This window comes from Zalophus californianus, chromosome 7 (assembly GCF_009762305.2).
Source record: "Zalophus californianus isolate mZalCal1 chromosome 7, mZalCal1.pri.v2, whole genome shotgun sequence".
Lineage (NCBI taxonomy): Eukaryota > Metazoa > Chordata > Mammalia > Carnivora > Otariidae > Zalophus > Zalophus californianus.
This window is the reverse complement of record NC_045601.1, coordinates 99,365,744-99,391,533: the sequence shown is the minus strand read 5'-3', so window position 1 is coordinate 99,391,533 and position 25,790 is coordinate 99,365,744. Positions and strand designations below refer to the sequence as shown.

At 41.8% G+C, this 25,790-nt stretch overlaps 1 protein-coding gene across 6 annotated transcripts in view; it reads right to left on the bottom strand.

The window, feature by feature from the left end:
• PKHD1 (PKHD1 ciliary IPT domain containing fibrocystin/polyductin) overlaps positions 1-25,790 on the bottom strand; it is a 471,355-nt gene that overhangs the window by 318,246 nt on the left and 127,319 nt on the right. For all 6 annotated transcript variants that reach the window (XM_027602298.2, XM_027602301.2, XM_027602300.2 and 3 more), the window contains one exon: positions 8,413-8,569. In XM_027602298.2, coding sequence (XP_027458099.2) covers positions 8,413-8,569 — 157 coding nt within the window. The remainder of the gene's footprint in view (positions 1-8,412; positions 8,570-25,790) is intronic.

The following is a 25,790-nucleotide window of genomic DNA, read 5'->3' as shown; positions in this document are numbered from 1 at the left end:
ATGCTTGGTCTCTGGTATATTTTTATATGTATAAGAATCCCAGATACATAAGCATCCCAGAGTTCTAGTCCTGCTTTCAGCCTGGATAGACAGGATGTGCAAATCATTAAGCAACAAATGAGGTAAAGCGGTAAGGAGAGACCAAACCCTGAAGGACTCCATAAGCCATATTTAGGAGTTTAGGCTTGATCTCAAAGGCTAAGGGAAAGCCAGTGAAGGGTTTTAAGTAAGGAAGTTTAAAATATTTATCTTTCATTACTGAAAATATTATAGCTTCTGTGCTAGGAAGGGACTGGTCCCTTTCGGTAGCATTTTTCATGTTACAACATTCAAGTTGTCAAGACATAAAACTGTAAATTGTTTAATATCTATCTATCTGTCTGTCTGCCCATCTATGGAAAGCATGTCCTTTCTCATAGCAATGGCTTATCTTTCATTTAAGGCTAATCAAGTGTGTCTGGGACTGTTCTCTGGAGGTAAATAATGTAAGTCATTGTCTGATTGGGAAAAATAAGGGGTTTCAGAGCCAAGTGTCCCCCACAGTAAAAAGCCTTTGTCTCTGATCTCCTGATACACAAATAGTAAATGAAATTGGTCACCGTCTGGACTAATCCACTAACATTTGAGAATACCAGGAAGGACTCTGATTATAGAGAAATCTACAACTAACATTAATCTGCCTCTTTAGGTCAGAAATTCATTCATTAGTTCGCTCAGTCCACAATTACTTGAATACCTACTATGTGCTTGAAGATATAATGGTCCGGCAACATAAACGTGAGCAAACACAGACCTGGTTCCTGCTTCCTTGAGCTTATAGCCTTACACCGCACCTTCTCTGAAGGTAGAAAGAATTAAAAAACACACTCTAATATTAAATATGTAGATCACCAGGAAAAGACTGACACACAGAGACACACAAGGTCAAGGGAGTTAAGGGTGGATTTCAAAAAAAGGTCCAGTTATTTCTCTCTGATGCTGACTTCTTCATCAGGCTTCCCCTTTTGCCTCCTGCAAAGCCCAGCACATTCTGGAGCACCATGCTTGAAAATACAGGGAAGAAATTACATTAACTCCTTTACTGCACTTCCTGTCTACAAAGGGAAGAGAGTCACCGTCATCTGCATTTTTCCACTTTGACTTGAGGTCCGGCACCTTACTGAAAGCTAAAGGAGAATCTGTGGCTGCCTTGAATTTCAGCTCAGGCCCCCAATTTCCTGACCAAAATGTAATAAGCCCACCTTGCTGCCCTGTCTACACCTCCTGATCGCCCCTCCTGCCTTGAAGGGTCGCTATGGTTCAGCCGGAAGAGGAGGCAATTCAGTCGACCTCCTTTTTCAGCCAACTTCCAGATAAATTATTTTAAATTTATAATTTTATAATTTACAAAATTTATATAATTTATATGACTATATATAAATTTATATAACTTATAATTTTCTAATTTATAAAAATATAAATTTATAAATTACTTTAAACATTTGTAACAAATGTTACCAGCCCCCCCAACTCCCTCATGTTGACCAAGATATTATATAGTTAAAGAAAGAAATATTAATGCAGAATATTTCATTTTTAGCAAAGCTCCAGGCTGCCCGCAGATAGATTTCTTTTAAATCTGTGCTGACATCTGTGAAGTCGAAATTATAAGCAGGGGGTAATCTGCCCAGTGACTCACACAGACCTGATGCACAGAGAAACCACAAGTTCTGTCCCAGGGAAGTCCTGCCTCATGGCATTCCCAGATCATGGCACTGCAAAACGTTATCTGAAGCATGCACTTACTGCAACTGAGCCTGACTCCTTACTAACTAGAAGGCACCACGTGGAGAATCCCTGGGGTCAAAAAGGCTATGCTGGGTACGGCACTGAGTACCTCACTCTGAACTCCTCAAATCCTTGCCAAGGATGAAGAAACTCCACCATGAACTAAACAGTGGCTCAAGCGAAGGTGGCTCATCTCAATGGGCCAAGAATATGCATTTGCATGCCCTAGACATCCCAAATATAACAGACTAGAAAGATCTGAGCATCTTCACAACTGGAGGCCACAAAAAAATGGGAGAAAATAAGACCATACGCCGAACAGCACCAGAAAAACACGCTTCCGTGAAGTCAAAATAACAAGGAAAATGGAGACAACCAAATGGATAGACTCTGCTACTGCCATCTCTGTGTCTTTCCCTCTCTTACCATAGCAAGAAAAGCACTTCAATATGTATTCCAAAGATAACAGAAGCAAAAGCAATCCAAGGTCCTTATTACCAAGCTAATTCTTTCAGTAATCCAGTTTGCTTTGTATATAGAAGCAGCCACTATCTGTAAATAAAATTGCAACTTAGGACTGATATTTCAGCCATCTCTTCTGTTATCCCATCAGGTCCGGAAAAAAACAAAACAAAACAAAACCTGTCATTAATTGGGTGCTTACTCGGGACCAGGCCCTGCGCTAAGGGCTTTACAAACATTCCCCCAACTAATAATACTCAAAACATCCATCTGAGTTGGACAACACATTGTAGACTTGCCCCACAACAGTAAACAACAAAGGTTAGCCATCATCACTATTGTTGCTGCTGTTAGAACAGGCATGACCCTCATGAGGAGAAACGTGAGGTTTATGGAGGCTATGCAACTTGTCCAAGGTCACGGGGCTAGTAAGAAGCAAGGCCCAGATTCAGACTCAGTTCTCTCTGGCTCAAAAGCCTGCCAAGCATTTAACTGCTTTGGTATACACCAGCAGACCAAGAAATGGAAAATCACATTAAAAGAGACCAGTGCACTATTCAGCAGCCACAGAGACTAGAAACAAGTCTCTGCTCAAGCCCTGTAAACAGATGGCATTGTAAGTAGTAAGAAACTGAAATGTCTTCCTTTTGAAAGCCCAGCACCAAGGGAAGAGTGGTTTCCAGAGTTCATCCTCCCCTGATTGGCCCTTTCATTTCTTTTTTAAGATTTTATTTATTTATTTATTTATTTATTTATTTATTTATTTGAGAGAGAGCACGAGCATGAGAGAGGACAACCGGGGGGGAACAGCAGAGGGAGAGGGAGAAGCAGACTCCTCACTCAGCAGGGAGCCCGATGCAGGGCTCGAACCCTGGACCCTGGGATCATGACCTAAGCCAAAGGCAGACGCTTAACTGACTGAGCCACCCAGGCACCCCATAATTGGCCCCCTTTTTTGATCATTATCTCTAGGCCACTTTATGTCAAACTGCTTGACCACCAGAAGAGGCAGAAATTCATTGCTTCATTCAGAAAATATGAATGTTTCTCCAACTGCAGACCGCAAACTCAAGTTCCTTGCCCAGGATGCATAACAGCTCTGACAAGGGGGTAACGTCTCTCCTTTGTTATTATGGCTCATCATAATTACTTGGGATAAAATAATAAATTTTAATTCAGCAATGCCTATGGCCGTTGGGCATCTTAACATAAAAGAACGAAAAATATAATTAATTAAATCAAGGCAATATGCCTATTTCCATCCAAGCTCATTAGTATTAATTGATTGGGTTAATTCTCTTTTGTGTTTAACAGTACCCCCTAAAAAATAATCTAAAAAAAAAAAAGACAAGAGAAATGGAAGGAAGAAGTAGAGACAGTAAGTAAATGAAAGTTCTGGATATCTTGTTAATTACGGCAAAATAACAATAAATACAGCTGAAGCTCTTATGGTCACAAAATTAAGATGCCATTTTTTAATGAAGTTCAGGAATCAGGATGTACAGCATCATAAGTAATGGTGAAAATTTTGCCTCAAAGACATTTATAACCCTCCTTTCTACTATATAAGTTGTTCTAGTAAGAAAAGAATGTCAGTTCTATTTTATAGATGGAAATACAAGTAAGGCACAGAGAATTCAAGACTCTTGAGGGCCATATATAGAAGTATTGGTTTTCCTGATGTAGGGGCCTAGTCTTCTACATATTAGGAGGCTGGCTTCCGTGAATGGAAAAATAATATAGAGGATGCAATATTTTCATAAAGTAGTTCTAAATATGGTTGTCAGGTGATCTAGTTTCACTGTTGGTATCAGCAAAAGAAAGAAAATTCCACTCAGCTACTTTTTTGATACCATTAATGGGTATGAAAAAGAGAGACAGTAATGAGATTCAGAGACTGAATTACTGTTGATGATGATGATGATTCAATCTCGTATTTGAATAACTTTTTATTCTCTCTTAAGAACTTTCATGCATATTATAGAGAAGAGAAAACATTAAAAGTTTAGAGCTATGCTAGCAACCAGATTTTTGAGAGTTGGAGTCCTTTACCAGTTTCAAATGCCTTTTAGAAACAGAAAAATAATCTACCAATGGATTTTATATTTCTCACAATTCATAACTGCATATGTTTATATATAGATACATGTATATGTGTATGTAAACATATATGTACATTTGTGTGTATATGTATGTGCATATATACATGTGTGTTTACCTGTGTACCTATACATACATACATATCTATATATGTGAGAACGACAAAGGACAGTAAAAGTTAGGAAAAGTAATAATTAAGGGCACCTGGGTGGCTCGGTCATTAAGTGTCTGCCTTCAGCTCAGGTCATGATCCCAGGGTCCTGGGATGGAGCCCCACATCGGGCTCCCTGCTCAGCGGGAAGCCTGCTTCTCCCTCTCCCATTCCCCCTGCTTGTGTTCCTGCTCTCGCTGTCTCTCTCTTGTCAAATAAATAACTAAAATCTTCAAAAAAAAAAAAAAGAAAGAAAAGTAATAATCAGGAAAGCAAGAGTTTAAAAATTACGCTTCTTGGGCGCCTGGGTGGCTCAGATGGTTAAGCGTCTGCCTTCGGCTCAGGTCATGATCCCAGGGTCCTGGGATCGAGTCCCGCATTGGGCTCCCTGCTCCTTGGGAGCCTGCTTCTCCCTCTGCCTCTCTCTCTCTCTCTGTCTGTCTCTCATGAATAAATAAATAAAAAAAATCTTAAAAAAAAATTATGCTTCTTAAATTTCATCCAGGATCTGAACTCTGCACCATTTTACTTGTCCATCAACCATCAACATATGGTTTTATTCAACCATCAACACATATTTGGTGCCCTAGACACTGAAGAGACGGTAGCAAATAAATTGCTGAGATCATTTGCCTTTTTGAGCTTTTTCTAGCAGAGGCAGCAGACTATAAACAAACAAGGAAATTTATAATATGTTCTGTGGTGATAAATGTTATGAAGAAAGGTAAAGCAAAATAAATAAGAAGTGGTTCCAATTTCAGAAAAGATGACCAGCAAGGCCTCTCTTGATAAGTTGACATTTTCTCAACGAGCAAACAAAATAAGTGAGCCACATGAATAGCTGGAGGAAGAATATTCCAGGCAAAGGACATTATGTGCAAAGCCTGAGGTAGGTGTACACCTGGTATAATTTTAGAAGAGCTGGAAAAGAGTGAGTGAATGAGGAAGATGGATCAATGAAGAGATCAGAGGTTTGATAATGGTAAGGTTAGATGGGAAGCCACTGAGAGGTGTTAGAGGAAAGAAGTATAAGATCTGACATGTTTTTAAAGGATGTGTACAATAAACTATTGGGGGTTTATTTTTAGCATATGGCATAAAAGTCAAATACCAATGATTTAAAACACATAAAGTAACTTCAGAGGTAGGCAATCCAAGTTTCCATGCTACTAAGGCAACTCCAAATTCATCAGCGTCCTGGGTTTCTCCCATTTTTCTGCTTCCCCATTCTGAATGAGCCACTTCATTGTCCAAGACGGCAGCTGAAAATGGAGCTATCACATTTACATTCCAAGAAGCAAAGAAGAGGAAGAAGGAAGGACCAATAGGGCATGCCTCCTATTGGGTCCACTCTACTTTAGGACATTTCCCAGATGTCCTGTGCCACACCTCCCCTTATATCTCATTGACGAGCTCTTAGCCACAAGGCTGTGTCTAACTGCAAAGAAGGCCAGGAAATATAGCATTTTAGCTGGATACATTGCTGCCCCAAATAAAAATTGGGGGTCTTCTACTAAGGAAGACAAAGAATCAGAAACACGAGAACCAATTACAAGGCCATTTGAAATGGTCCCAGCCAAAAATTATGTTGGTTAGGACTAGGTTGGTACCAATGGAGGTGTTGATATATGAGACACATGTCAAAGGTCTAGACAAGAATCAATGATGGCTTGATCACGGGATGTGAGAAAAAGAAAAGAAGTCCAGGATGATTCCAAGGTTTTTGGCCTGAGCCACTGAATATTTACGGTTCCATTATGCAAGATGGGGAAGTTCCTCAAATTTAGATTCTCTGTGTATATGGATGCTCAAAACTTGTCTCATTCATAAATAATAGGCTCTTCACCTCCTCTCCACTACCCAGTTCTAATCTAACATCCTCGATACCCTGAGTCCTCTGGACCAGATTCTGCCTAACTTCTTGCAACACATTATTTTAGAATCAGAAATTTTACTTTTTTTATATTTGCTCCCTAATTAGTTTATTTAGTGATATGCACATTACTGACATTAAGCATTATTCTTCGCTTTTTCTCATATGTCATACGAGTTCCTAGGCCACTTACGAAGTATTCATAAGTCATTGACTGAATCAAATTTGACCTCTGCCCCTTCCCTGTCTTCATTCTTTCTAGAAGCTATGACCCATACATGTATGACAAAAAACTCAGTTTCATTCCAGGCAACCCTGCTTCTTGCCAGCAACTCCTGTACCTATATGCATAGAAACTGGTATCTACTACTTAGCCTCACATTCCTACCAATGGCCCTACTCTCCAAGAGAAAGACAGGATCCTTCAGGTAACTCCCTCTCCCTCTCCACAGGATGAGGGTTTGCTCTTCCAAACCTAGCTCACTTACTTCAAATAATTTGAGACTGAAATATATTGCCTGGACTGTGAATATTAATAAAAACCACTTTTGAAAGGTGACAGGTTGGGGCAAGTATTTGCATTATTTTGATCTTGAAATCTCCAAGAGGGAGAAGCCAAGTGTATACTTCACATGTCCTTGCCCTTCTCTTAGCCTTTGCTCTCTCTCTGATGCCTCGTCCCCTATCTTCAGTCTCTGGCCCTATCAGCACCTTTCCTTGATTGAGCCTGGAACTAATGGGATATCCAGAGACTCAGCTGGGCAAGGCTTCTGCTGGGAAAGTTCTCCCAAATGATATCAAAATAAGGCAAAGACCCTGAGAGCCTAAAGGTCATCCCATCCCCCAGCAGCATTTGACTCCTGGTTAAAGGTCTACAAAGAGCATCTTTAAGTTGAAATTTTAAGTCTGTACTTTTCCTGTCATTGCTAGTGCTTAGGTAGTTGATGTCCATCAATAAGTCAGTATTCCCCAAAGCCACTGGTCTCTCTCTCTCTCTCTCTCTCTCTCACATACACACACACACACACACACACACACACACAAAGACAGGTCAAGAGCCCAAGCTGACAGACCATTTTTCTTAAAGGGTACTAATTAACTCATTTGTCTGAAAACTTCTTCCTTGCTACCAGGGAGATAAAAAAACCTCCTAAAATACAGAATGTAAGATGCCTCATCAGAAAAACCTGATGCCATCCATAAGAGACAGGTATCAATGTTACATCGGTTTATCCCTTTCAAAATATTTTATTTTCCCTTATGTAGCCATTCTCTTACTTCAACAAGAGCAAATGCCCCTGTAAGTGTTAAATATATTTTTAATGAAAAGTAGTGTTTTAGTGCAGAGTTTTATAGCTACCCATAACTAATCACATTTCCAAAGCTATTTTCCTTTGCCAGTGAAGACTGACACTTTGATCACCATTCCTTGTTATCAGCCACTGAAGTAGGCAGTGATTTTTATTCTCATTTAGCAGATAAGGAAACAAATGGTCACAGAGGTGGACTAAGGACTCAGTCATTTGGTGACGCCGTAGAGGAGTTGAAATTTGCATTCTCAGTCTAGTCCAACCTCCCAGACCCTAGAGCTATGTGGCCGGCTGTGCAATAAGGAAGCCTCTTTATACGACTTTCCATGGGACCCGGAAGTCAAAACCACAACAGGGTAAAAGCAGGAAGACATCGCTTTCTTGGCAGGGAATTTCAAAGGCAACAGTGTCAACCAGTTTCTGAGCATTTTGCTACATTGTGGGGGCTGCCCTGGACAAGCATGACTACAAAGTGCGTGAATAAAGAAGCATATTCTTTGACAACACTGTTAACCTTCTTGTATTTGAAAAAAATAAAATAATTAAGCTCTGTGCTTACAAGAGGCAAAAGACAGGGCCTTCATTTTGAACCCTCTGACCACTTCTTCCTTTTATAGTGAAATTTCAGTTTGTTCCCAGAGTGAAGTTGTCAGTCAAGTTCTGGAACTTATCCAAAAAGTTCCCCTCCCTCCTGCTCCCCCAAAGTGATAGAATTATATAGAGTAATGCCACCACCAAACTCCACAGACCTTTAATGTGCAGTAAGTTGAGGATGCTCGTGTTGGTATCAAGCAGCAGCGACTGACCATTCTCTACCGTGACGTTGTCGCCATCTTCTGGCACTCTCTCAGGAAACCAGCTGTGAGCCCTCGACCACCTCCAGCAGAACTGAAAGGAAAAGTTGCCCTGGAAAACAGGTTTAACGTTTTGTTTTGTTTTAAAGCAGGTTAGTATGGAGGGGATCAATCTAAATGGAAACGTCTTAAACTAAAAATAATTTACATATAATGTCAAATGTCTCAATAAAATTAGTCACCCTCTCTTCCTCACACCACTAACTCAAAAAGGGAAAAATACAGAAGGGGCAAAGTTACACTTCAAATGTCTCTGTGTCGGCCACTGGAATTCTCCAACAATGTCCCGTTGCTAATGTTTTCTGACCTTCTTTTTTTTTTTTTTCCAGGACAGGCCCCCTTCTACCTAACAGACGGGGTCGATTCCATTTTTTATTTTCACAGACATGTATTGAGTCTTGAACAAAAAGTCATAAGTAGCCTGGAATAGAGAGAATTAAAATGTTCTGCTTGATGGGTGGCATTTTGCTTTATGTAATTGGTATCATTTTTCACTGGCTCTACTGCCAAGTGTCCCTGTTTTATAGGAACATTCCTCTTTCTAAGTGTTCTGATCCATCCTCCCACTCTACCTCTTTTTTTTTTTTTTTTTTTTTTATTGTTGTTGCCTTTCCCTCTGAGCTTGGTGCGTCAGTGCTGAAAACGAAATGCATGGGTGAAATGGCCACCGACTTCAAATGGTAGCCCAGAACCTTTGAGTGAGGGGAAGGGAGGGAGGCTGAGAGGACTCGGGATGAGGAAGCACCCCCTCCCCACCCAGCCTCCAGTCTCCCTCCCAGAACTGTTAGCTTTCCTTTTTTAATTAATGGTCAGACTGAAGTCACATGTTTTCGGAAGAGGAATGTGAAAACCACAGAAAGCAGTATTCAGTTCACGCAAGAGGCCGAAAACATGTCTAAATGTCTTGTGCAGTTACGGGACTATAATTATGATAAGTATAATAAAATCAGAATCGAGAAGGTGTTTCCCTCAAGGTAGTACATACAACATGTGTCTGCCTCTTTCCACATGCTTCTTCTTCCTGCCCAGATTCCAACCAAATGTGAAGCCTGAATTCCTATAAAAGAACTGCCTAGAAGGTCCTCTCGTGAAGTGTTAGAGGCAGATGGGAGAAGATCATTAAGAAGGGAAGGCATGTTTATAATACCAATAACTACACCTACACGGACATAGTACCCTAGAGTATTTCTGAGAGAGAGAAAATGGAAAAATGTGTAGCCAGAAGAGCCAGTAGATTTTCCAGGAGAGTGTACTGACCCCCTAGCTCAATAGTCTTGAGTTGTCTCCCCAACCCAATCACCAACAAGCCTTTAGCATAAGGAAAAGCAGGATTTTTTCATGCTTGCCACCTACAAATGAGAAAAAAACCAGTGACTCCTCTCAATTTAAGAGATGGAAAAGCATAAGGCATATTGATCAGCCGCACCAGCACCATGAAAAGAAGGGCTGGTATGTGAGCATCTTTGCGAGTTGTATGAACCATCTCCCCACGATGACCATCCATAGACTCAAAAAGTCAGAGAGAAGTTTAGCTCTCTACTGATTTCACACTGAAGCTAGGCAAAGGGAGGTGAAATTTCACAAAGTGGTCCTTAACAGGCTATACATTATATGTTCTTAGAATCTCTTAATTCACTCCCATAAAATCCATAAAGAGGAAAGGGGGGTGAATAGGAGGAACCTGGAATGGAATTAAGTGGTGAGAAGGTGGAAGATGCTGAACCGGATGAAGAAGGTAAAGTCAACAGCAGAGAAGTTGAACCAGAGGACTTTCAAAAAAGCCTAAGGGGCGCCTGGGTGGCTCAGATGGTTGAGCGTCTGCCTTCGGCTCGGGTCATGATCTCCAGGTCCTGGGATCGAGCCCCACATCGGGCTCCCTGCTCGGCAGGGAGTCTGCTTCTCCCTCTTCTTATGCCTCTCCCCACTGCTCCTGCTCTCTCGCTCTCGCTCTGTATCTCTCTGTCTCAAATAAAAAAAAAAAAAAAATCCTAAAAAAAAAGCCTAAGTTCCTAGAAGGTCAGAAATGGAGAGATTCTAGAGAAATCCTGTCCCTCCATTTTAAAGGAAGTCTCTCAGCTTAGAGCTGTGTAAGGTGCAGAGTCCCTCAGCACCACCATGAAAAAATCAGAGGCTCACGAGGTGGGGCCCAGGGAACTGTCCTGTTCATGATCCATCAGATAACACTTCCGCACCAAAGTTTGAGGACGAACTCGGGGCAAGGGCTAGAGGGGAGGGAGATGTATCCCAAAAAGGAACCCAGACATTTCCTCCAAACCAGCCTCTGAAGCTCAGAGTCTTAAGGAAGGCCAGCAAGCCTGGTGAGATGGGGTGTGGATGAGTTAGTTGTAAGGAGTTTGAAGGACTCAGCAGCACAGCTCTTCCTGAGACATGAACCTGGTGATCAGATCCATACCCCAGCTACAGAACAACAACAAAAAAAAACAAAGCTCATGACCCTCACGGTGAAAAGATCTGGAACAATTAGACATTAATTAGGTATGTAAGAGGGTCAAAGGAAGGCCATTCCATGGTATCTTCCATTAATTGAGAACATCTTAACACTTACTATTAGCACTGATACCTGTTATCTAGAGCTGTCTTCCATGTGTTACAACATCTTGGCCCAGCCTGGCCACCTTCAAAAATTGCTACACTCAGTCCCCACCTGGCAAGTGGAAAGGTTAAATATTGTTACCTCCTCCTCACTTTTGAGGAAACAAAGGCTCAAAGAGTTTGAAGGATGTACCAGAGGCCACCACGGTGACAACAGATGGGACCCATGCAGAGCAAGCTCGCAACTCAGATTTTTTCACTTATCTTGGCCTCTCCCGGAATGCCTCTCCTTGAAATATCTGCTGGGTCCCTCTCCTACTTCATTCAGGTCTCTGAGCAATTAATAGCTCCTACCCTATCTCCTTAATAAAATAGCACTTCCAATCACTCCCTGTCCCCAGTACTGCTTTATTCTGGTGTAAGATCTTTAATTCTGTATGTTTTTATCATCTATTGAGTTTACCCAAACAAAAGCCAGGACTTTGTTTTGGTTGTTGCTAAATCCCCATCCCCCTAAAAAGTATCCGACACATAGCAGGTGCTCAATGAAATCGATGAAATAATGTCCTAAGTGAATCATCCAACCGCTAATCCCATACACACATTTACAGATGTGCACACATACACACACACACCAACATCCATGCATGTGAGCGCAACCACCTTCCTGATACAGTAGGTGAACAAATAGGTGGAAACCCAGAATACTTACAAATCTGCAGCCCACGGGTTTGATCCATTGGGTCTGGCCCACATGCTTTCACATTGCTTTCTGCATTTTCAAGCTCTATTTAACTTAAACCAAATGACGGTGAGTGTATTTCCCTGTGAAATCTTTTTATTTTCTTTCACCTTCAGTTTCGCTATTCGGTGTGGTAGATTTCAAATGAATATAAATGTTAAGCATTAAATTTCAGCGGACCTAAGCTTCCTTTGTGCCCAAACTTCTCCTTAGCATAATAATGGTATCTTGAGATGTGTACCTTTTTCTGGATGGTTCGTGCTTCAGTGCAAAACAATGGCTAAGGGGCACCTGGGTGGCTCAGTTGTTAAGCGTCTGCCTTCGGCTCAGGTCATGATCCCAGGGTCCTGGGATCGAGCCCCGCATCGAGCCCTGCATCGAGCCCCGCATCGGGCTCCCTGCTCCGTGGGAGGCCTGCTTCTCCCTCTCCCACTCCCCCTGCTTGTGTTCCCTCTCTCGCTGTGTCTCTGTCAAATAAATAAATAAAATCTTTTTAAAAAAACAACGGTTAAATACTAAAAGTTCTAAAAAATTAATGCGCCTCAACTACCCAGCAGCCACCTGGGGAAGTGAAAGAGAAACATATTGCCATAATTGCAAGGTGTCAGTGAGCCTGTAGTTACAAACACAAGATCTTGGCTCTTGACTTTTTCATATGACACACTGGTAGGCAGCGTCATTCCTTGTGTCAGCGGTAGTCCTGCGACTTCCAGGGCAACACTCCAGGAAAACTGTGGGAGTGGCTCACTTTCCAACATCCTCATCTTCTGATCCCTAGCACTTCGATCCAATTAGGCAAAAAAGAATGCTAAGAGGATTTTTTTTTAAGATTTTATTTATTTATTTATTTATTTATTTATTTATTTATTTATTTGAGAGAGAGCGAGAGCACAAGGGTGGGAGAGGAGCAGAGCGGGAGGAATAGACGAGAAGGAGCAGAGGGGGAAGAGCAGAGGGGAGGGAGAGGGAAAGGGAGGGAATCCCAAGCCCCCTGCACTGAGTGCAGAGCCCTAAGAGGGGCTCCCTGGATCTCAAGATACTGAAATCATGAGCTGATCCTAAGCCAAGAGTCAGACACTTAACCCAGTGATCTACCCAGGCGCCCCTACTAAGGGTATTTTAAAAGACATCTTCTCAATATACCAGAAAGCCTCTCAGTTGATACCAACATGATGTATTTGGTGAAAGCCATGTTCCGTGTCACCAACCCAGCTGGTCAATGCAGGTTTCATTTCTACTGAATATAAGCTCTTTCCCCTATACTCCCCAAGGTGCTCAGCCTTTAGCTTTAGTTTTCTTCTTTGAGATAAACAAATGACTCATTCCCATCCCTAAAACCATTTCTTCACAGGCCTATGGGGGCGGGGGTGGAAATAGAGATTTAAGAACTGTCCAGAACATGCCCTCATCTTTACCTCAGTACATACAACCCCAAATAAACCTATACCATATATATATATACACACACACACACACACACACACACACACACACATACATACATATATATAGTGAATATATATATATGAGCAAAAACTTTCCTGCCTCAGCGAGGAAGCTTATGCAATTTTTCTTCTTACAGCATGTCAGCACTTCTCTGAACTTCAGGGAATGTGCAGTGTCTGCAAATCTTACATGTCACCTTAAATGTACTTGCAACACCACCAGAGTCATCTTGAAAGAAGTCATTGATCAGCAAGTTGGAACACCAAGCACAGCAGAGACCTATTTGTGAGCGTATGTGTCAAGCTGGGCTGGTGGAGGAGGCAGAGTGGGGGCCTCTCTCCAGTCACAGTGTCTCCTGGATGACAAAGACAAGGAAGAACGGTCTTGACACCTCACCAGAATGCCTTCTTGAGCATGCAGGCTCAGGAAACAGGAAAAGACAGGTCCCTGTGACCAACATTCTCTCTATCCCTGACCCTCATTTTCTCCAAAGCTTTTGTCATCATGGAAACACTGTATACTTGTTTATAGTCCATCAGCGTCCCATAAAATATAAGCTTCATGAGAGCTTCTTGAATTTCTGCTGTACCCCCAGTTCCATCAATGCCTGGCATGTAGTAGGCACCCCTAAAATAGGTTTGAATGAATGGTCAGCTCTTATTTGGGCTCCTAATCACTATGCCATCACTTAATAACTAAAATAATTAGATATGAAGCTGCAAATTTTTTTCAATACTCTTTCACATAAAAATGTTTTTTTAAGTTTTATGAAAACAAATGTATTTATATTTTCTCTTGTAACGTCCTCTTATTTTATGCCTAGGACACCCTTTTTTCATTCTGACATAAACATTACTTAAATAGTCTTCTTGATTTGTAGGGTTTTATATCTGTATGTTAATCCTCAACGAATTTAGAATTTACGTTGGTGAGAGGTTTCCCATTTTTCTTTGTTTTTTCCCCCAAATAGTTAGCTGTCTTTGCATCATTTATTAAATAACATCTGCTCTCCCAGCTAATAGTCTTGGCTATTTTAATAATAGTATTATAATGTTGGGTGACATTAAACATGTGAGCCAATTAAAATCCCAAACCTGTTATGTTTGAACTAATATAAAGGCATCTCCTCCAGGTGCATGTGACCTCATCCTTGTTCTTAAGGTGCTCATATTATCATTGAGAAAAAGATAAATAGCTGGATAATTAACATAAAGTGTAATAACTAAAGGGATAACCAAGATGCTATGGGAGTTCAGCAGATTAGCTGACTGACCCTGGTCGGGACTACGTTAGAGGTAAAACTCAGTTTACTAGTCACCTTTTCTTCTCTTTTTTTAATCTGGACACTGCAGATAAATTAAGACAGGCTAAGATTATTTCAGCTGATTATGAAACAAAAAATGCTTATTTTAGGAAAGTCAACCATCTACAAATCTAGGATTACGAATAGAGCCCCTGACCTATAATCTAATAACTCCTTAGGGAACAAAAAGGAAATTAAATTAGTTTGGCATAATTTGTTCTTACTGAGCTCATGCTGGCTCTAAGTGATCACTTTCTTTTCTTGGTGCTTATAAACCCTTCATGATTATGAGATAACATGAGAAAGCCCTTCCACACCGTCCAGCACATTGACTCCTCAAAGAAATGGCAACAATGCCTTTTGCCAGAGACGTGTGCCCAGTTCAGATTTCCCCATTGTCCCTGTTAGAAAACAAGGCAATTTACTAGCTTACCTCTGGGTTCTATACACATCCTAAACTCCCATTATTTCACAACAAATATTGATATTAACTGAATGCTTCTTACATGTAAGTTATTTTCACACTTTTGAGCTTCAGGGGACTATTAACAGTCTGCAAACAGGACAAATTTACAGAGCCTCTCTTTATCTTCTCTTCCATGTGAATCTTCAGATCTCCTCTAACAATGACTGGGAGATCATTCCACTTGCCAGAGAAAGTAATAATGACAATGATAGCTACAGATCCTTCCATTCCTCTCCTATCCCAGGCACTGTGCTAGACATTTTACTTACAGTATCACTACTTCCTCACAACTGAAAAACACACGTATTACCCTCTCTACTTTAAATTGAAAATTTTTTAAATTTTAAAAATTAATAATAATGGCTACATATTTCTGCATGCACTTAACAAGTATAATCCCGCTTCCTAATCCCAGTCTCTTTTCAGTCTTCCTGGAATGACAGAGCAGGTGGACCTCTGGATTCAACAAATATTTATGGAGCACCTGTTACCTGCCAGACACTGGTCTAGGCACAAAGCAAAACAAACCCCTGACCTCATGGAGCTTATATTTTAGGGAGATAAAGTTAAATATATAAAACAAATAATGTGAGGGGCGCCTGGCTGGCTCAGTCCGTTAAGCGTCTGCCTTTGGCTCAGGTTATGCTCTCAGGTTCCTGGGATCAAGCCCAAAGGCAGGCTCCCTGCTCAGCAGGACTCTGCTCCTCCCCCACCCAGGTAGTGTTCTCCCTCCCTCTCACTCTCTCTCACTCTCTCTCTCTCTGTGTCAAATAAATAAAATCTTTAAAAAAATAAATAAGAAATAAGAATAAAACAAATAATGTGCCCTGAAAGAAAAAAATTAATAAAAGCAGGGTGAAGAGTATCAGAAGTGCCAGGGTGGAAGGAGCTATTTTATATCTAGCGATCAGGGACTGCGCCTCTGATAAAGGACTGGAGCCCGAGGAGTGGAGTATGAGCCAGAGGCTATCTGGGAAAGAGCTTAAGGAAGGAGCATGCGTGGAGTGCCACGGGGTCAACAAGGAGGGCAGGCAGGGCGGAGGTCTGAAGGAAGACTGCACAGCTCCACAAACTTCCTGCTGATGCAGTGGGACGTTTGTTTTTCTTTAAGCCACGGCATAAAGGCTTCAAGGTCTTTATATGCCACAGAGAAAAGAATCATGTAAAATATTCAGTAGTACATAACAGGGTCAGCAAACTACAGCTTACAAGCGGTGCACCCACTGTTGGGATAAATAAATTTTTATTGGAACATGGCTTTGACCATTCATTTGCATATGGTTTACAAGCTGCTTTTAGTTTGTGACAGAGCCGATATTGCTCACAAAACCTAACATACTTACAATCTGGGTCTTTATAGAAAAAGCGTGCTGGCTCCTGGAACGATCCAATTCATGCTACCAGGTTAGCAATAAGGACTGACATTGCCCGAGTACCTATACCACACTCAGTACAGTACATCTATATACTCCATCAATATTTAAATATGTTCAAGATGAACCTTTCTATAATTAAAAATAAATAAATATAATACAGCTCCTTAAGAGTGTGGGGACTGGCCAACCAAAAAATCTTAGTGGAGGATATATATCAAAATACTGGAAACTGGTTCAGTCCTCCCTATCTTCCAAGAAGCAATAATCCAGGTCTCTGAAGGCTACATCAACGCAAATAAAAGTGGGGGCAAGTGTGTATGTGTGTGTGTGCATGCGCCACACACACGCCAATGCACACATACACTCATAGAGCCAAATCAGAAGATTGACAGATACATGCTTGCCTTTTCCACAGAGCTGACACACTGCCATTTAACCAGCGAGCACAGAGCATGTGTTTCTGTTCCCAGTCACTAGTAAGAGACAAGGTTAACATTTTAAGTGATGGACTACAACACGTTATTTCCCCATGCAATAGACCCATGACTGCACCGCCTTTGAAAACACTTAATTTCAGTGATTGAATACACGGGAGTACACTTTCCCTGCTATGAGCCTTTGATGGCTCCTCCATTTCATACGCCAGGGGAGACTTTTGCCCCTCCTTCTCTCTTTTTTCCTCCCCTTTATACCTGAAGGGAAACAAAAATGAATATGTGGTGGCAGAGGGAAAAGAAGGAAGCCAGAGAAGGAAAACCCATTTATAAGCATCAGTGTATTTTACAATAGAAGTATTCACAGCCATCTGCTCTAATTACTTTTAATGTTTGGGCTACCATCTTCATACTGTAGAAATAATGATCTCCTTAAGGGCAAAAAGAAAAAAAAATTTTTTTTTTACAGAAACAAACAAAAGTTGATTACATTTAGCTCCCAGGCTAAAGAAGCATCAAGCTACTTTGTAGTGAGCAATCAATTAGGAAAGTGGGTAGGTCTCTGATTAACACCAACAAATTGGGTTCCCTTTGTGGTTACTCCCACTTTCTCCTTTCCCCACCTCTCTGGAAGAGCCGTGCCCACAGCTCAGAGAGGGCAAGGAGCTGGTAGGCACATTTCAGGTCTGAGGTTATTTCACACCAGTTCCTTACATTTGGATCAGAGCCAGACAAGGCCAGGTCTTCTGCCAGACATGCCCTGCCTTTGAGAAAGACTGAATATGGAGATGAATATTTTACTAAGAGTACAGATCATCTCATGGAGTGAGCTCCTGGGAGGCCACCCCACACCTGAACTCCTCATGGGAAGCTAGAACCAACAGCCTCATGAACGTCTCCAGGAATAGAAATTACCCAGATGAGGTCCATTCCTTGGTAGTCCAGGACAGCCCAGGACTGGGTGAAATAGGTGGAGGCCGGCAATAGATCACTGCAATGCCAGCAGGACCTTGATTTTCACAAAGGCAGTGTCTAGAGACCTTCTCAAATCCCCAAATTCAAGCACGCTACCTGTATTAAAAAAGAATCCTGAGGTGGCCCCCCGGAATTCCTGCACCCTGTGTATGAGCCCAGCATCCTTTAGTAGGAGCAGAGCTGGTGAATATAATGGGATAGCACTCCGTGATTAGGTTTTGGCAATGGTGAAGGAATTCTTCAGGAGCAATGAAGTTCAAAAATCAGTTGGCTTTCGCTTAAGCAAAGGGAGATGGGATTCACCTATTCAGGAGAGCCCTTAAAAGAGAGATCACCCCACTGGCCTTGAAGGAGTGAACCGCCATATCACAAAGAGGACCATGAGACCAGGAACCAAGAGCAGCCCCTAGGACCTGAAAATGGTCCCTGGCTAACAGCCAACAAGAAAATGAGGACCTCAGTCCTACAGCTGAAAGGAACAGACTTCTGCCAACACCCTGAATGAGCTTGCAGGAAGACCCTGAGCTCCAGATGAGAAGGTAGCAAGGATGACTCCTTAATCATTTCAGGCTTGTGAGACCTGGAGCAGAGAACCCAGCCACTCTGTGCCCCGACTTCCAACTTCCAACCTAGAGAAACTGTGAAATAATAAGTAGACATTGCTCTAAGTCACTGAGATTGTGGTTACTTGTTATGCAGCAATAGGAAGTGAATATGGCACCATGATGGCCTTCTCTGGAGAGTCATTTTCATTCGTTTACAGTTGGGTTTCCCCCCCTTCATTGAACTTACCTCTCAAAAGGGTGGATAACAACACACCAAGCCGATGGCAAGGTTGTTCTTTCAGTGACCCCTCACACACACATACACACACACACACACACAAACACACACACACACACAGAAGACATGAAATATAATTTTTTTTTAATTTATGATGCCAAGAAGTTTAAATTAAGACCTGATAGAGACCTTCCACTTGTTCAGGAAGAGCTAAGACTACTGAAGATAAATAGCAAATGCCGGGCGCCTGGGTGGCTCAGTTGGTTAAGCGACTGCCTTCAGCTCAGGTCATGATCCTGGAGAACCCGGATTGAGTCCCACATCGGGCTCCCTGCTCAGCGGGGAGTCTGCTTCTCCCTCTGACCCTCTTCCCTCTCGTGCTCTCTATCTCTCATTCTCTCTCTCTCAAATAAATAAATAAAATCTTTAAAAAAAAAAAAAGAGTAAATGCCACAGGACTGCTGTCCTCACAACCTCTCTGTCTTGAAGCTGAAAAAATGCAAAATCTTCCAGATCCTGAACACAGCCAAAATGTGTTTCCTTTAAGAGATACCAAGAATATTTAAAAGTCCATATTCTGACTCTACTTCTGAGAATAGTATTTGAATATAATTGGCTTTAATAGCACTACTCTTTGGCTTGCATTTCTTCCTTAGGAAAGAAGATCTGACTGACTTTTTCATTCCCTCACAAGAAAAACAAAGAAAAAAGACTATGCTTTGCACAGGAAAACCAAGCTCAGAAACCAGAGAAATCCCATCCTGTGCCTGGTATCTTCACCGGTCTTGACTAAATAACTTTTCCCTCATTCTTTAAGCTTCAGAGTAGAGATTAATAGACTTTTTTGGAAGGACAAAGGGAATGTTAATTTAGGTTTTTAGCTCTCCTGATATCAAAAGAACATCATGTTTTACCTTTGAGCATTCATGCATGTATCGCCTGGTATTCAATGATGCAAAAGGTAATTCACTTTAAAGCTAATACCACAAAATTATCAGTCCTACCTAAGGAAGGAGAAAGATGAAATGATGTGTTTCAGAGCTGGGATCAAATCTCAGGTTTCTAGAATTTGTGGAACTTGGCCAGGCACTGCAGTGTAGATGCCTTTTTTATATATACAGATTATGCCAGATAAAATCATCACCATCTGGGGCGCCTGGGTGGCTCAGTCATTAAGCGTCTGCCTTCGGTTCACGTCATGATCCCAGGGTCCTGGGATCGAGCCCCGCATCGGGCTCCCTGCTCAGCCGGGAGCCTGCTTCTCCCTCTCCCACTCCCCCTGCTTGTGTTCCCTCTCTAGCTGTCTCTCTCTCTCTGTGTCAAATAAATAAATAAAATATTAAAAAAAAATCATCACCATCATCTTCAAGAATGTTCACTGGGTGCTCACTAGGGGCCAGGCATTGGGGTACCTACCCCTGTACCCATGAATGCATAATTGAATTTCTAAGCTCTTAGAGCCCAGTTTCAAGTGCATTGTTCCCTTTACTCCCAACACATCCGCCACACATTGTCCCCTTTCTGCCAAACTCTGCTTATTGGTTCCAGATACAATGAATCATCTACTGACTTGAGTGACATTAGAGGTAAACACCAAGGTAAAATGTAGAGATAATTGAATAACACCAACTACCAGTAACAGCAGTCCAGGCAAAGGAGGAAATAGACCCAGAGATTTCAGATAGGGCAGTCTGATGGAAAGCCTCCACTCTCAGGATCAAAACCACATGCCATTTTGACATGATGGAAAAATATCTGTGTTTTATTTTTCCAAAATTTCATATGCCAGCTATCAGTATGGGTAGTGGCAAGCAGGTGGTGACATAATCTAAATGTCCCTGTGATTAAAAATAAAACATCTAAAAATCAACTGCCATCTATTTAGTATATCAAAGCAGTGTGCTTTAAGCTATCTTTAAAATATATATATAATTTATTTTTTTAACCACTGATAAATAACATTAATGAAATGTATGCATTTTCCTTTCTAGCAAACTCTTCTTCAGAGAAAAACCTCATAAAGCAAAAATGTTTCAAAGCCTTTTCAAAAATTCATAAAGCTCAATATAATTTCCAGAGAGAAAAAAAAATGCACTTTAATCATTTGCTTTACAGTCACCTGGAATTCATTGTATACAATGCACATAATGTAGAAACATGGGCTTATAACATATACACTTAAGTTTATATAAACATTTGAAAAAATGTCCTTATATATATATCTTTAAAGGCAGAAAATTCAGAACCCTTAGCAAATACCAAACAATCCACAGACAGTCACCACCTAAGAAGCTCCTCAAAGTTTAGAAGTTTGAAAGCCATGAAGACCCCTATGAAATGAGCCAGAAAACAACAGTAATCAGCTATACAGGGATTCAAGACCAGACTAATTCAATAAGCAGTAAAGAGAGGGATTGGAGGCCATGATACCTCTGCCTTTCTGAAGAATTCTCTCAGCTTCGGAGCATTAGCCCCTTGCTGGAAATCAATCCCTTAACTTGCTGAGAATTAATTATTTGTGTGGCCTCTGTTTTGCCCTAAGAAAATAGAAATTTCTCCTTTCCCCATTTTCCCAATTGGAAAAGAAATGAAGCTCTCCATAAGTCCCTCTATTACCTCAGAGTTGCTGAAAGCTTAGATCTCTGTTCCAATGCAGTGATCTCCCCTTGTCTGTGGGGGATACATCCTAAGACCCCCACGTACGCCTGACACTGCAGGCATAGCAGTGAACCTTACAGATACTGTGCATTTCCCTATACATGCATACCTTCTTGACGTTACATTTGGCAATGATTTCTTGGATATGACACCAAAAGCACAGCAACAACAACAAAAATAGATAAACTGGACTTCACCAAATTAAAAACTTTTGTGTATCAAAGGACACTAATAACAGAGTTAAAAGGCAACCCACGAAATGGAAGAAAATACTTGCAAGTCATAAATCTGATAAGGGATTAATATCCAAAATATATAAAGAACTCCTACAACTCAGTGAGAAAAAAACCAAACAACCCTATTTAAAATGGGCAAAGGACATTTCTCCAAAGAAGATATATGAGTAGCTAGTAAGTGTATGAAAAGATGTACAAGATCACTAACCATTAGAAAAATGCAAATCAAAACCATAATGATACCACTTCACATCCATTAGGATGGCTGTTAGTAAAATAAATAAATAAAAATAATAGGTTTTAGTGAGAATGTAGAGAATTGGAATCCTTGTGCATTGCTGGTAGGAATGTAAAATGATGCAGCCACTTTGGAAGTGATATGGCAGTTTCTCATAAAATTAAACATAAGATAGGGCTCCTGAGTGACTCAGTCGGTTGAGTGCCTGACTTTTGGTTTATGCTCAGGTCATGGTCTTGGGTTGTGGGGTTGAGCCCCATGTCAGGCTCCATGCTCAGCAGAGTCTGCTTGGGAGTCTCTCTCTCCCTCCCTCTCCCCTTCTGCCTCCCCACTACCCTGCTTGGGTGTTCATGCACCATTTCTCATTCTCTCTCTCTTTCCCTCTGTCTCTCTAAAATAACTAAATAAAATCTTTAAAAAGAAATTAAACATGGGATTACCATATAACCCAACCTTTTCACTTCCAGGTATATATCCAAAAGATTTGAAAGCAAGGGCTCAAATATTTGTACCCCCAAGTTCACAGCAGCATTATTTACATTAGCCAAAAGGTGGAAGCAGCCCACGCCTTCATCACAATAAATGGACAAACAAAATGTGGTATATACACACAGTGAACTATCATGCAGCCTTAAAAAGAAGAAAATTTTGACACATGCTGTAACACAGATGAACCCTGAGGACATTATGCTAAGAGAAGCCAGCCAGGGACGCCTAGGTGGCTCAGATGGTTGAGTGTCTGCCTTGGGCTCAGGTCGTGATCTCCAGGTCCTGGAATTAATCCCCACGTCAGGCTCCCACCTCAGCGGGAGTCTGCTTCTCCCTCTGCCTCTGCCTCTCCCTCTGTTTGTGTTCTCTCTGTCTCTCTGTCTCTCTCTCAAAAGAATAAATAAAATTAAAAAAAAAAGAAGCCAGCCACAAAAGGACAAATATTGTATGCTTCTACTTAGATGAGGTACCTATGCTGATAAATTCTGTCAAAAGCAGAATGGTTGGTTGCCCGGGGCTGGGGGCAGAAGACTTGGGAAGTTATTCTTTAATGGCTACGGAGTTTCGGTTGGGGAAGAGAGAATGTTCTGGAGATAGACAGTGGTGATGGGTACACAAAAATATGAATGTATTTGAACTGTACTTTACAACTGAATATAGTTCAAATGGTAAATTTTATTTTATGTGTTTTGCCATAATTTAAAAACTGGGGGGTAAAAAAGACTTTTTTTGTTTTTATTTAAATCACTAAACTTCTTGGTTTCTCTAGTTCTCTAGACCAAAGCAACAGAATAAAAATGAAACTTAGCCAGTTGTTTTGGTGCTCCTAAAGAGCCTCACCAGGGATTGAAGAATTTTAGAGCCCTCAGTCTCCTCATGTTTCAGATGAGGGCACTGGAGCCCAGAGAGGTTAAATGACTTTTTCAAGGTCCTGAATAAAACCAGATGAACGAAGGAAAAACCCAAAAAGAAGACAAGTGTCCACATACAGGTTTGCCTTATTGCTCTGTGGAGTGTGGGTTTGCACACTGCATGAGTCTATGTGCATGCGCATGTCTACAAAGCCTCTCTGTTTGAATCCCTATTTACCCCCCCGGACACGTCACCCACCTACTTTGCCAAATGAGAAGGGATTCAAAGGAACCAATGGGAGAACATAGTGGAAAAGGCTCTAGCACATTTGATTTGCCCCTGCAAAGTCTACAGGAGAGAGACTGTGGTTAGAGGTGCCCAAGGCCAGCAGAAGAGGGAAAAAAGGGTTGGGATGGGAGCAAGCTTCGGGTCACTGCTGGACAAAGGTGACTGCTGGTCCCATCAAAGGGAACAGATCTGAGGTGACATAAAAAGATTTTTTCCAAGAGGTGGACCGGACCACTGGGGGAGAGCAAAGCCCCCCACCCCATAAAAGCAATGGGCCAATCATTCAGAGACAGTTGCAGTTCAAGGACGTCAGCAGGAGGATTTCTAATGAGCCCACAAAAAAAGCCCAGGGGAGATTGAACAACTATACATCTCCCACCCACTGAGCAGATGTTAACATGCCTTGTAACTGTGCCTGCCAAGTGTCGTGTGTCCTTTTACCCTCACCATCCATCGCACCGAGTCAACTCCTAGAAGAAGTGGGGAAGGAGATGAAAAGAAGAAATAACCATTCCCCCACTAGCGGCTTCCAAGCCATCTGGAGGTGGGGGAGCCTTTAAAGATTGACTAGAAACTTGAGGTTTTGAAATTACACTGTACTGAACTGGAGTTGGGTGATAATTAGAGCCCAACAAGACCAACACATTCAAAAGCAGGTCATAAGGACTTAAACGTAGTCCTTATTCAGGAGGAGGTTACTGAAGATCTTGGCCAGGGCCATTTCAGTGCTGAAGGGTTGTCAAAGCCAAGAAACTTGAGGGGAAAGATGCTACAGAGGTCAGGAACTGGAAATAGCAATGGTGTGACCCTTTCAACAAGCATGGCTGGAAGGGAATGAGTGAACACAACCACTTTGTGAAAGGAGCCTCACAGTCCAAGGAAGATTAGGGAAAGTTCGGACTTCTTTGCTTAAGATTAAACAGTTTATCTACTGAGCTAACTGAACAAGAGACATTGAAAATGGAGAAAAGAGAGGGGGGTCACTGAGGACGTCAAGTGGTGCCGAGGTGGGAGAGGAGGCAGTCTAGAGCACACAGGCAGAGTCACCAGCCTCCTTCTCTGCTCATCCTACAAACAATGGCGGTCCCCACGTTTCCATCCCCTTCTACCTCATCTGCCCATTCTTCCTGGATATCGTCACTACTTCCCATAGCCTCTATTATCATCTACCTTATAACACTTCTCAGATCTAGATCTCAAACCCCGAACCCTCGCCTCAATTCTAAACAGCTGCGTATCTCCATTTGTATGTTACGTGGAGCACTCACGCAGAGCATGTGTAAACCTGTGTTCATTATTTCTCTCTTCCCACACACTTCCACACTCAGCCATCAATACCAAAAATACCACTTAATGATGCCACCATCCACCAAATTACAGAGTCCCCCCACACCCAAATTACAGTCACCTACAACTCCTCCCATTCTTCACCTCTGACATCCAGTAAGTCACGGAACTATGACCATTTGCTTCGCAAATGCCTCTCAGCTCATTCTTTTCCTTTCCACGTGTGGGCTATAGGAGGTGTTCGACTCTCACCCAGATCTTGACTACAGGCTCCATGAGGGCAGAGAGCAGGTCTGTTTGTACATGTAGAGTTTAGCACAGTACTTGGCCCACAGCAGGTTTTTAATGAATACTTTCTGCTTTCACTCTGCACATATCCTTCCACTCATCTCCACCATTAATACCGCTAACGTTGTCTTCCTAGGAAAATGAACATCACTAATTCATATTCCCCCCCGCCACACACATGCACAAAGGCACACACACACCTGGCTTGCCCCCCACTCCAACACTTAGAATACACAGGTGTGGAGCTTAGAAGAGAGCTGACTCCTAGCGCCTAAAGCATAAAGTCCAAATTCAAATAAGTATATAACTCTCTCACCCCATAATTGCTCTCCCCTGCCTCACCTCCCGCTCCTCCTGATGCCTCCCCTGGGACATGTCCCATCCTCAAGCTATGCCAAAAACCACAGCGCCTCCTAAACATAAACATGCTCATGTATATGTTCCTTCTCTCCTGAACAAAAGAGTCCTCTTTCAAGATCTGGCCCCATTTTAAATTCCCCTGTGATGACTTTGTTAAGGCTCTTGAGAAGCTATTCTTTCCCCAGCACCTGCCCTGCACTCTACTCTTACTGCTTTGGGGGTTCATATTTACATCAGTGCTTTACTTTGCTAGATTGTTAAGTTCTCCGGGGAGTGGTCACCTGTGTATTACAGCCACTAGCACAGTACCTGGCACATAATGGGCACTGACCAAGTTAATTAGAGCAAATTCATGAATTAGTCCAGCTGTGTGGTACAAGCGGCCAGCAAACAGTGGACTGTGGGGACACCAAAAGCTTTCTCTTGCTTGGAATTTTACAATTTCCTTGTCTTCTGTGAAAGTTATTCCGTGTTTTTGAAAAGATTACAGAATATATTC